A 13,182-nucleotide genomic window follows, 5' to 3' on the forward strand; every position below is an offset into this window, starting at 1 on the left:
CGAACGCTTTGGAACTTGAACAGGGTTCTGGAATGGATTAAGTTCGGATTCCAAGTCATCACTGTATAGCTAATTATATGTATAACCAAAAGTTAATAAGTGCTGGCAGCTTTTAAAGTAAAGCACTTAAGCAATGAGTACTTGCTGCTGACTGCATAAATGCTTTGGAACGTTGGGCCCAAAGTTTCTTAAACAAATGTTAATGTTTTATTACCAGATTCTTCGTATTATGGAATCGATTTGGGAAGCAGAATCCCTGGACCTTTGTCTGTTGCCCTATGGCTGCATTTCCACAGGAAACAAAATAGGTACATTATTCTTGGTTTCTTGAAATTCAGATCTGAAGTTGGAACCCAGCAAATGGACAACTTTGGAAGTCCCCTGGCCAAATACGAGTATTTGTTTTCAAATTCCACCTTTTTTCCACTCTCCCACTCCGAAAACGGTCCTGAAGGGAAATCATTTTTAGAGATAATCCAGAAATGGATAACTCTGATTTGGGAGGATTCAGTGAGATATAAGATTGCACGTAACATAAATTATCTTTTGGGACTAATTTTATGTTAGGCATGATAAAGAAGGGAATCACGAGTAGATTGGAGAGGGTTATAATACTGCTCTATAGAGCAATGGTCAGACCACACTTGGAATACTGCGTCCAACATTGGTCTCCCAACCTAAAGAAGGATATAAAACTGCTAGATAGGGTGCAGAGACGAGCAACGAAGCTAGTAAAAGGCATGGAGAAACTGGAATACGAGGAACGACGTAAGAGACTGAGATTGTTCTCCCTTGAGAAAAGGAGACTGCAAGGGGATATGATCGAGACCTTCAAAATACTGAAAGGAATTGACAAAATAGATCAGAAAAAAAAAAAAATTACATTGTCCAATTTGACACGGACAAGAGGACACAGATTGAAGCTAAGGGGGGGTCAAGTCCAGGACAAATATCAGGAAGTTCTGCTTCACACAGAGAGTGATCGACACCTGGAATGCTCTCCCAGAGGAGGTTATTGTGGAATCAACCGTCCTAGGATTTAAAAGCAAACTAGATTCACATCTCTTTACGAGAGGCATAGAGAGATATGGGTGATTAAAAATTTAGTCTACACCTGGCAGGGCCTCCGCATGTGCAGATCGCCGGACTTGTTGGACCGAAGGTCTTCTTATGTTCTGTTCATATTAATCAATATTCTGAACGCCAAGCAGCCCTCACAGACAAAAGAAAAAGCCTCAGGTCTTGGGTGAGCCAACTTCTTACAGCTCTTCCCCACCACTGACATCATTGGCATAAAAAAACTTTTGTCAAACGATTATGATTAATTTCAAAAGGAGAAAAAAAAAAGTTTTAACATGAAGCAACCAAAAAACAAAACAATACCACTGGTCCCAGTTCTGAGCCGGGAGAAGAGTCAAACGCGTACAACAATTAATAATCACTAAAGTCCAGCAATCCTGAAGAAGTGGTTCTCCCACGAAACGTTGACTGTATACCGAAGGACCAGTGGCATTGTTTTGTTTTTTGGTTGCTTGATGTTAAAACTTTTTTTTCGCCTTTTTGAAATTAACCATACCCGTTTGACAAAAGATTTTTATGCCAATGATGTCAGTGGTGCGATAGAGCTGTAAGGGGTTGACTCACCCAAGACCTGAGGACTTCTCTTTAAGGAAATTATCCAAGCCTTTTTTAAACCCCGCTAAGCTGATTTCATCACATTCTTTGGCAATAAATTCCAGAGCTTAGTTACCACCATTTATAGAATTTGGGGGTTAATGCCAGCTCTATGGCTAATGCAAATGCTCACACCGTAGTGTATACGCGCATATGTATGCTATTAATCTAGCATTCTATAAAGGAAAGTAGGCAACTATATTCTTTGAGGCCCAAATGCTATACATGGTGCTACTAGTTAGGCGCCCTGAAGTTGCCACTTCTAATTGATTTAATTGTCTTCAATCAACGCGATAATTGATTGTGTTGTTTAAAAACAATTAAAAACTCATTTAAAAAAAGGCACCTCCACATACAGTGCCAAAATCATGACCTTGGAGGCCTAAGGGTAAAATAGGCGTGGTGAACACCAGAAGTAGGTGTCGGTAGGTGCCTCCATAGTTGTGATTCTTGTCACAGATAGGCGCCGGAAATGTAGGTATTGAATACCCGGCCTTACATCTCCGGTGTCTATCTGTGACGTAGCTGTGATTCTGTAAATGGCTTCGCGTGATGGACATGTGATCAGCGCCACTTTGGGGGGCAGCTGACGATCACAGCGCCGTTTATAGAATCCGGGCCTGATAGAATAGGCGGCTAATTTATAGGTGCGCAGTTTTAGAAGCACCTCCGTTCTGCATTACGAATCCTACAGAATGTACAGTATACAGCATTTGCCACTCAAAAATTATTGCATATCAGTATCATATATAGTACAGTAATGCAAGACTATATACAACGGTTTTGCCATTTTTATCCTATTTCATGGTACCAGTTGGCTTTGCATTCCTTGACAAGGAGTAACCCTTTTTGAATTTTTCCAGATGCCCTTGGAACCAGTCCACTTGGTTTGCCGTTTCAGGGCTTTTTTCCATAGCATTTTCACCAAGGAGCTGTTGCATAGAGCACACTGTACTATATTTTATTGTTCCTCTGAGCCTCTCCCCCTCTCCCCCCCCCCCAATTACCACCACCTTGGCAAGCATTTCATTGTATGTGACTTTGCATGAATTAGGCTGAATTTCCTCTTCAGAAGTGAATGGTGATGGGAATGAGCGTGGTATCTCTCTTCTTGTCTTCGTGCAGGAATGATTGAAATAGTGAAGGATGCTACCACCATTGCTAAAATTCAGCAAAGCACAGTTGGCAACACTGGGGCCTTTAAGGATGAAGTGCTGAATCAGTGGCTAAAGGAAAAGTGTCCAGTTGAAGAAAAGGTGGCCTTTTTTTTAATAATTCATTTCTTTTTCATTGATAGAAAAAATTACTTGATGCCTGTTGTTACAGAGGTTTCCATGGTTTGGCAGGAATTTCCTGCTTTCCAGAATGTATACAAACCATAATCCTGGGCTGCCCTCCTGGCTCAGACCATAAATGAAGCAGAGTGTTGTGGGGTATCCATATTTTGATCCCCTGCCTGTCCAAGTCTGTGTGACCTGGTCGCCCCATGGAGGCTTGGCATGCAGGCTTGGAGATGTACGGAAGCAGCAGACCCTTCTACCAGCCAATGAGCAGCATTGAGGGTGCACCTTGTAGAAAATACCCCTCGGGCTGATTAGGGGTATTCTGATCCATCTAGCCATGCTGCCTGGAAAGAAGCAAAGATGGAGGGAAAGAACATGGAGTCAATATTTAACCCTTTATTTGGCATTGTTGTTGAGAAGCACCATGTGTTTTCTTATGGGAAATCTGCATCTCCAAATGCCTTTTACTTGGCACTGTTGCTCTCGTTCAGCATCAAGTCACGTAAAGCAGCCATTTCACCATCTGCCAATTAAAGGATTAAAACCCTAAGTCAGTGATTTATTTTTTTATTTTTAACTAGTCTTTAAGCCCGTTACATTAACGGGTGCTAGAATAGATGTGTGTGTCTTTCTTTCTCTCTCTCTCTCCTTGGCCGCTGTCTGTCTGTCTGTCTGTCTTTCTTTCTCTCTCTCATTGGCCGCTGTCTTTCTTTCTTTCTTTCTTTCTGTCTCTCTCTTTCCTCGGCTGTCCACCACCCCTTCCCTGCTCCCCCTGTCCAGCAGTAGCCCTTCTCCCTTCGTTTTACTTCCCCCCCTGTCCAGCAGCACCTCTTCCCTGCTCCCCCTGTCCATCAATACCTGTCCAGCAGCACCCCTTCCCTGCTCCCCCTGTCCAGCATCAGCTAGCCTGGGCAGCCCCCAGCACACCCCTCCCCTAAAGCAGCCCCCTTTCCCTCTCCCCCTCCACTTCTTACCAGCATGGGACACTTCGTAGCCGTTGCTGAGACAAACCGCCACAAGCTGCCCCAAGTGCCACAAATGGAATGCGGCCACAGAGGCACACATCTCGGCGGCAGGGATCATGGCCTCCTAAGTGCGCATGTGCGCTTAGGTTTTTATTATAGAGGATGCTGGCTGTGGAGCTTAAAGATATTAATATATATTCAGCACTGCCTTATATATAGTAAGTGGCACTGAATATATGCATGTCTGTTAAGGCACAGTATATTTTTGTTTATTTATTTATTTTTACAAATTTATACCCTACTTGCAATAAAAAACATACATGAAAACAGCAGCATAAATAACATAAAGCCATCTGCATAACATCTGTAAACTAAGGGCTCCTTTTACTAAGGTGCGCTAGCGGTTTTAGTGCCTGCTAAACGCTAACATCTCCATAGAGCTTGCATCAGTATTTTTCATTTAGCGTGTGGTTTGCGCGTGCTAAAAACGCTAGCGCACCTTAGTAAAAGGAGCCCTAAGGGTCCCTTTTATTAAGCTGCAGTAAGCACTAACACCTGCAGGTTGAAATGCGCTACTGCAGGGCACACACAGGCATCCCGCAGTCATTTTGCTTATATGCTAAAAAAATAGAATAGGTATCGGTAAGTGCTCATGTGCTAATGAAGAAGTTAGTGCATGTAAAACCACAAAAATAAGGGTTTCAACAGGGTAACAATTATAACACTAAACGACTTATACTATTGAAAGGAAATAAAACCGCAAGCGTAAGTGTATAACAAACTGCTGAAAATCCAGAGAATAAAGTGACAGTCATAGGCCTGTCCTTCTCCCCTTTCTGTTTCCTACTCCTCGGCCAGGTTTGCTTTGGTGTCCTTTTTTCCCCCCCAAGCTCTATGGGAAACTAATATATATATTTTTTAAAAGGTTCATTTTAGATGGGTCCTCTGTCCCCAGCAGCAGCCTCCTCCCTCCCTCTCGCCCTCCGCGGTCTGTGCATCTCCCTCCCTCCCTTGGCCTTACCTTCACTGGCAATTTTTCTCTTAACCAGCAGCTGGAGCATTTCCTGAAGTCGCGTGCGGCTGGCTGGCTGCCTGAAACTTCTCCTCTACTCTGACACAACTTCCTGTTTCCGGTTGCGTTAGAGGAGAAGTTTCAGGCAGCCAGCCTAATGGACTTTTGATTCCTCTTAATAATGGAAAAGAGAGCTTGTACATACTAGTTATTCTCGTGCCCGAAGATCTCATGGTGTTTAGAGATAAAGACATCAAAGGAAGAAATAGTCCATGTAAAATTTTAAAGTCTATACAGATACCATACATTTAAATTATTTTCTTTTTCAGTTCCTCGCATCAGTGGAAAGATTTGTTTATTCTTGTGCTGGTTACTGTGTGGCTACCTATGTATTAGGAATAGGAGACAGACATAATGACAACATTATGATAACAGAGTCTGGTAAGTTGCTCCGATTTTGAAACCTAGTTTGCTATAGGTTTCCCCACTGATGCAGAAGAGCATAAAACACTGGAATAAGTTGACTGGACCATTAAAGAGCTCTTGTAGATTTTCAGAAGTTTACGAAACTTCTGAAAGCGACATTATTTATAGAAGCATTTCAATAAATGCTTTTTGCCAGGATTATGAATGTTTCTGTATGGATACGCTGTCCAGTGCTGTAAAATATGGCTGATATGAAGGACCTGTTGTTATTTGTATGATATGTGTTGTATGTTTTTTATTTTACATGATTGTCTTTTGTAAAACCATCTAGTTATAGGCGGTTAAGAAATCTTTTAAATAAATACATAAAATAAACATAATCGCAATAAATTGAGCCCATGAACGGTATGAGGGGCCGCTGAAAAGTTCTCAACAAAGCTGAGGCAGTCTCCATCGAGGGCTATTTTTGGTAGGGCTCCGATATCGGAGCTGCCTGAAAAGTAGCCGTTGATCACGTGACGGCGCCCAACCGAGAATTGCGCCTCCACAAAAGAAAGGCGCTGGAAATGTAGGCCAGGGTTTTCCGGGTCTACATTTCCGGTACCTATTTTTGTGGTGAATTGTGCCTGCGTAGGCGCTTTATGCCACCTAGCGCCACTTATGGCGTTAGCCAAGCCCTTAGTGGTGTTCGGCTGCCTAAAACACCTACGTAGGCATGATTCAGAGGCGTATTATTTAGGTGCCAGTAGGCGTTTTAACAGTGCAAAATTTTTTTTTTTTTGCCGTTTTAAATGGAGTTTGTTAATTAACTTAGGTGCCGGTAGGGCGCCATTTTTAGAACTTCCCCCTTAAGTCCAGTGATTTTCCACTTTTTTCATTCCATATTTTTCTGATGGAACGAAAAAAGTGGAAAATCACTGGACTAACCCCCTCTTTTACTAAGGTGCGCTAACCGATTAGCGCGTGTTTTTTTTTTTTTTTTTTAAATTCAAATTTTAAACATTATTATTTATACGTAATAATAAGAAAAGGAAATTACATAAAGAAAATAAGGAAAAAATTATAAAACCAAAGATTATCACAAGATTCCTCAAATCCACATAACTGAGAGAGAGCAAACAGATTAATATATTACAAGAAACATTCAAAAAATAAACATGATCCAGAGATCAACCATATTAGTGTTAATTATTTCAAAACTCCAAATATTAATTATGTAGTGACAGAAGAACTAGTTTCATGATGTTGCAAAAATTGCTCTAACTGAATAGAGTCCCAGTAAACATAATCATTATCCTTAAATTTAATCAAGCATTTACAAGGAAATTTTAAATAAAATGTAGCTCCCAAAGCCAACACCCTAGATTTCAATGCCAAAAAAGAAGTTTTGGGGATGGCGGACGTAGAAAATTTGCCTTTAACAAATTTATATTATATTCCTCAGAGGAAAAAAGTTCCCATAGAACCGGGTATAGACCAGTTGGAACAAATTGAATTTGATTTAACTGGTTTCCTGGAAGATTCACAGGATACAATTCCAACTAGGTCTACACTCCTTATAACTTGTACAAGAGAGATAGATAAATCCCTTAATTATGAAAGCTTATTTTCAAAATAAGCAAATTAAATTTTGTGGGGATAATGTATTGATTTTTCCAGATGTGGCCCAAACAACACAATTAAGAAGAAAATCTTTTTTGGCATTGAAATCTAGCGCGTGCTAATCGAATTGGCGTGCGCTAAACACTACTGCGTCCATAGACTAACATGTACGCGTTAGCGCACCTTAGTAAAAGAGGGCCTAAGTATATAGCCTTTGATGGAGACTGTCCTTGATTGAGCTGAGAACTTTTCAGCAGCCCCTTGTCATTTTTTTTTTTAATTATTATTATTTATTTTTTTTAATTATTATTTATTTATACCCCTTGTCATTTTTTTTTTTAATTATTATTATTTATTTATTTTTATTTTTTTAATTATTATTATTTATTTATACCCCTTGTCATTTTTTTTTTAATTATTATTATTTATTTTTTTATTTTTTTTAATTTTTTTTAATTATTATTTATTTATACCCCTTGTCATTTTTATAGCAGGATGCCTACTTCACATTTACTCTATAAGGAAGATTAGGGGACAAATTCTATAAGAAGCGCCCAAAAGTTAGGCACCGAATTAGGCACCGTTCAGCGCGATTCAAGCAAAATTGGGTGCTGTTTAGTAAATCACGGTGAGCGGCACCTATTTTGGAGGTGCCCATGAAATAGGCCAACTCTAGGTGCAACTAAAACAGGCGCCCATGTGAGCGCCGAAGCATGCTTAAGAGCAGCGATTTTGTAACAAGGCGTCTAACACGAAGCCACGCCCATGCCTAACTTGCATAGCGCTTATTCTTTTGAGGGACGCCTAAATTTTGAGAGGTGCCTCGTTACAGAATCACTCTTTCTTAATAGGCGCCTAAGTTTCAATTAGTGCTGATTAAAAAGCTTAATTGAGCTTGTTATTCCTTTTAGATAGGCACCTATCTAGTTGGACGCCTCCAAAATAGGTGCTGGTTACAGAATTTGGGCCTAGGTGCCTAGTGGCTTATAGGGTTAGGTTCTATAAAGGGCACCTAAAAAACCCACAAAAATCAGCACCCCAAAAAAATACTCTCTGCGCTATTCTAAAAACGGTGCTCAATGAAGAAGAAAAATTTGAGAAAATTTGGATTATCTGCATTCACCCCGCCCGCCAAAGCAGTGAGTAGTCAGGAAAAATGAGGCCATCTGTATCTACCCTCACCCCTGAATTAGAGATAGATCCAAAGGAGAGAGAAGCCAGTGAGGTAAGCCATTGCTCCACCTCTGTAGAAGAACCAACATGGAGGGAATCAGTCACATTGCGAAGGTGGGAGGTGCCTGGGGAGGCAGCGCCCCCCCCCCCCCCGCCTTTCTGCTCCTTGCTCCTTCCCCCCTCTGTACCCCTTTATATCTTCACCAGCGTGAGCAGCTTCTCTGGGCTGCTGCTCACGCTGGCATTGGCTTTCCCTCTGACATCACTTCCTGGCCCTGCGACCCAGAAGTGATTTCAGAGGGGAGCCAGGCTGACGCGAGCAGCAGACCGGAAAAGCTGCTCATGCTGGCAAAGATTTAAAGAGGTGGGGGAAGGGAGGGCGGAAGCGTGTCATGGGAGGGCGGAGAGCTGCCAGCGCCCCCACCAAGATGGTACCTGGGGCAGCTGGCACCCCATCCCCCTTTACTACGCCACTGGAGGGAACCTACCTGCTGCATCACTGCCAAGAGAAAGAAGTTCTAGAGAATGAAGACAGCTACCCCTACCACAGAAAGAGCGAGAAGCTAAAATGACTCCCCCAGCAGAGCGGGAAGCAGCCAGTCTCACCAGTACTGAAGAAGGGGAGAGCCAGATACTTTCTACATGTATTTCTTCTTTATTCTTTTTATTGTGTAAGACCGATTAGAATGCTTGACATAATGATGTTATTAAAATGTTTAAAACAAAGCATATGGGGTGGTTAAAGGTTGAGAATCAGCATGCTACAGTCAGGGATTAGGAAATCTGGTCCTCAAAAGCTGCAAATCAGTTTGGTTTTCAGGATATCCACTATGAATATTAGATATATTTGGTCCAACAGTTATCTTAATTTATGGGTGGAGGCGTGGCCTTGTTGTTAGAGCAGCTGCCTTAGAACCTTGGGGATTGTGAGTTCAATTCCCACTGCAGCACCTTGTGACTCTGGGCAACTCACTCAACGCTTCATTGCCCCAGATACAAAATAAGGCCCTCTTTTACTAAGGGGCGCTATCCGATTAGCGTGCGCTAATCGGATTAGCACGCGCCAAACGCTAACGCGTGCATGTTAGTCTATGGACGTGTTGGCGTTTAGTGCGCGCTAATTCGATTAGCGCACCTTAGTAAAAGAGGGGGTAAGTACCTGTCTAAAATATGTAAACTACTTTGATTGTAACCACACAGAAAAAGGAGTATATCAAGTCCCTTTCCCTTTACATTAGTTACTTTGATAAGCAGATGTAGCCATGGCTCTCTGAGACGGGATTTTGAACACCCATTAGGAAGAGTTAAAATGTAACACAATAACCAAAATTGGAAAGCAAGAGGGCATTCGGAAAAGTTGAAAGGGGACTGATTCAAAACGAATGCTAGGAAGTTCTTCTTTACCCAACGTGTGGTGGACACCTGGAATGCGCTTCCAGAGAGCGTAATAGGGCAGAGTATGGTACTGGGGTTCAAGAAAGGATTGGACAATTTCCTGCTGGAAAAGGGGATAGAGGGGTATAGATAGAGGATTACTGCACAGGTCCTGGACCTGTTGGGCCGCCGCGTGAGCGGACTGCTGGGCACGATGGACCTCAGGTCTGACCCAGCAGAGGCATTGCTTATGTTGTTATGACAGCCAGACTATTTCAAATAGCAATGAAAAGACCACCCCATTTTATCATTTTCCTGGCTGTCTTTTAACTTTTAATTCTTCTTTCAAGGGAATCTCTTTCATATTGACTTTGGTCATATTCTTGGCAATTACAAAAGCTTCCTTGGAATTAATAAGGAAAGGGTCCCATTTGTGTTAACGCCTGACTTCCTTTTTGTGATGGGAACTTCTGGAAAGAAGACAAGTCAACATTTCCATAAATTTGAGGTAAAGTATAAAAACAAATCCTATTAATTGCATAATGGACTACTTTTGGTTTTCCAGTTTTTGAAGTTTATGAGAAGGACATCTAAAAGAAACCATAAACAAAATACTTGTATTCTGAGGGGCTGCTTCTATTAGAATACATCCAGATTTAGGTGGCAAAAAACACATGTAAGTGCTGGCACTGAGGTCCTTTGCATGTGTTAGGTGGCAACGTACGAATGCATAAATCACAATATTCCCGCTGTGTGCCAATTTTCAATGGCACGCTCTTTACAGGAGGGTGGTCACACAGGCAGGGCACCCAATTATGCATGTAAATTAATAAATACCGGGGTCCTTTTATTAAGGCGCACTAACTGATTTATCGCATGCTAAAGATTAGCATGTGCTAAATGCTAAGGCTTCCATTATATTCTATGGGTGCCTTAGCATTTAGCACGTGCTAATCTTTAGTGCGCGCTAAATCGATTAGCGCACCTTAATAAAAGGACCCCACTGTGACTTACACAATCTAGGCATCAGTAGTTATCTGCCTGAGTGGAAATGCCTAAAATGTAGGTGCCTATTTGGACTGTTATGCTGGTATTCTATAGAGGAAAGCAGGTGCCTACTTTTATTTATAGCATAGGCTACAAATAGGTGCCTTCTTAAAAGCTAAACCCCTTTATAGAATTATCTTTAGAAACATAGAATATGACTGCAGAAAAGGGCCGATGGCCCAACAAGTCTGCCCACTCGAGAACCCTCCCTCCAACTAGTCTGCCTGCTCAAGGACCTTTCTTCCCTGGAGTATCTATCGATTGATTTGTACCCTTTCATTCTGTAACAGGTCACTTAAAGTTAGACACAAATTGCATGCCTAAGTTATAGAATACAAAGGGGCGTTCACAGGGGGAGGAGCATGTCTTCTATTTACATATGTAATAGTGTTATTCTATTGGCCTGAGAGCATTGGGCTGACAAGCTGCGGCCCAGTTGCTTCTAGGCTGACTCTTAAGGGGTCAGCAATGTTAGAAATCTCTTGGCAACACAAAACAAAGTGGGATGAAGCACCGCAGTACCAAGATGATTGCATACAGATTTATTGTAGAACCAAACCAAATCTCAAACGTGTATGGTGGTGATTGATGTAAAGTTTTGGCAGTTTATGCCTTCCTCAGGAGTCCTATCTTCAAAACATCAAGCAAAACACAATTGAGATAATCTATCCAATAGGTATAAAACATAGGTATCACCTATGTGCTAAAATAGTAGAATTTTCTCCAGCTCACTTGCAGCTGTAATGAATCTTGGCTCTTGGCTACAGAGCATCCCCACCAACAGAAGAGTCCTCTTGCGGCCACCCTATTGAAAGGCCCTCCTCAATATTGTCCCTTATACAAACTTACCAGCAAGCTGCAGGGCTCCTGCCCTCAAGGTCCCCCTCTCATGTGTACCTTATATATTCCTGATGTCTAGTGGGTGGGCGGGAATGAATCCCAGTTGGTCTTGCCCTAATCAGTGACAGGTTCCAGAATAGTACCAGCGCCCCTAGTGGTAGTCTTGTGGTACATAATAATGTTTTTCATCTCATTACTATGTAACACAGGGTGGCTTAATTATCATAGGGTTAGGGCTCCACATCCAGTGTTAATACCCTTCAACAGGCAATAATGGGAAAATAATGCATGTTAGTGCCCTCATGCAGCTTGATAACTTCCCCTTCCCCTTAGATATCTTACTTTGTTAGATTACTTATGCACCTCATGGAATTCTATACTTTAAAAAAGCCTCTCCTTTCTCGCCATAGGATGTGTGTGTGAAAGCCTACTTGGCCCTACGACACCACACAAATCTTCTCATCATTCTGTTCTCCATGATGCTCATGACGGGAATGCCTCAGCTGACCAGCAAGGAGGACATTGAATACATCCGGGATGCGCTAACTGTTGGCAGAAGCGAGGATGATGCCAAGAGGCATTTTCTTGACCAGATTGAGATCTGCAGAGATAAAGGCTGGACGGTGCAGTTTAACTGGTTTCTGCATCTCGTGCTCGGAATCAAACAAGGAGTAGAAAAACATTCTGCTTAATACTGTTCCCTAAGCCAGAAGAGGTCCAGGCTGTGTGATTACATATCACTTACAGTGTAAATTTTCCTGTTTTTTCTTGGATACACTTTTGGATTTTTGAGGACTAGTTTGTGCCAAAATTAAGAAAACTTGCAACAGTTTTTGGCTAAAACAACTAAAAGCTTGTCCACTCTGTTTCAAGTAGAACAATTCAGAAGCAGACAAGGTCTGAGGATGAGACCTTAGTATTCTTCTTGAGTCTTGCATCTTTGAACTTTCATTTGCCCTACCTTCTTCCCCAATGAGGCCCCCCTTTTATGAAGCCACATTAGGCTTATCACTGGCCGCTGCGATAAGAGCTCCGACGCACATAGGAATTCTATAAGCTTTTACCGGAGCTTTTACTGCCGCTGCTGGCGATAGAAAAGCCTAATGTTGCTTCATAAAATGGGGGTGGGGTTAATGTGTTGATTTTCTTTTGGCTAATTTTATGATGCTTCCAGCCCACAGAGAAGAACGAGGTTTCAGTATTTACTGGAGTGCAGAATGTGTTCTCTTTTATATCTTAGGACCCTTCTACAAAGCCATGATAGCGAGTCCCAGATCGGCAAATGCAATGCAGGCTATAGGAATTGAATGGGCTGTATCGCATTTTCCACCTGAGACTCGCTACTGCAGCTTTGCAAAAGGGGCTCTTATTTTGGATAATTTAATGTTTGTCTGTTTTTTTCCATTTGAACTTATTAAAGCTGAAATTTGAGTAATTTCTTCTTCTGGGACAAAAGACGTTCTCTTTTGGCTTCTAGTCTACAAACCAGTATGCAATCATACTATTCATTACATTACGTTAGGGATTTCTATTCCGCCATTACCTTGCAGTTCAAGGTGGATTACAAAATAATTATCAAGGATGTATTACAACAAGAACTTACCAAAAGAAAAAAGAAAATTGGTCATTCTCAAAGAGAGTAAGAAATGAGTATGGTTATTTGTTTGGGGTAGTTGGCTTTGGTGTTTGAAACTTGCGGTTTTATTTCTTTTTTCAGGGCTTTCTTGAAGAGTATGGTCTTTATTTCTTTTCTAAAAGTCTTGTAGTCGAGGGATGCCGTCAGTAG

At 41.7% G+C, this 13,182-nt stretch overlaps 1 protein-coding gene across 4 annotated transcripts in view; it reads left to right on the forward strand.

Moving 5' to 3' along the window:
- PIK3CG (phosphatidylinositol-4,5-bisphosphate 3-kinase catalytic subunit gamma) overlaps positions 1 to 12,976 on the forward strand; it is a 91,546-nt gene extending 78,570 nt beyond the window's left edge. For all 4 annotated transcript variants that reach the window (XM_033958876.1, XM_033958874.1, XM_033958877.1 and 1 more), the window contains 5 exons: positions 218 to 308; positions 2,800 to 2,930; positions 5,264 to 5,375; positions 9,860 to 10,017; positions 11,807 to 12,976. In XM_033958876.1, the coding sequence (XP_033814767.1) occupies positions 218 to 308; positions 2,800 to 2,930; positions 5,264 to 5,375; positions 9,860 to 10,017; positions 11,807 to 12,088 (774 nt within the window). In that variant the 3' untranslated portion in view covers positions 12,089 to 12,976. The remainder of the gene's footprint in view (positions 1 to 217; positions 309 to 2,799; positions 2,931 to 5,263; positions 5,376 to 9,859; positions 10,018 to 11,806) is intronic.
- Positions 12,977 to 13,182: the final 206 nt, after the last annotated feature.

This window comes from Geotrypetes seraphini, chromosome 9, assembly GCF_902459505.1.
Source record: "Geotrypetes seraphini chromosome 9, aGeoSer1.1, whole genome shotgun sequence".
Taxonomy (NCBI): domain Eukaryota; kingdom Metazoa; phylum Chordata; class Amphibia; order Gymnophiona; family Dermophiidae; genus Geotrypetes; species Geotrypetes seraphini.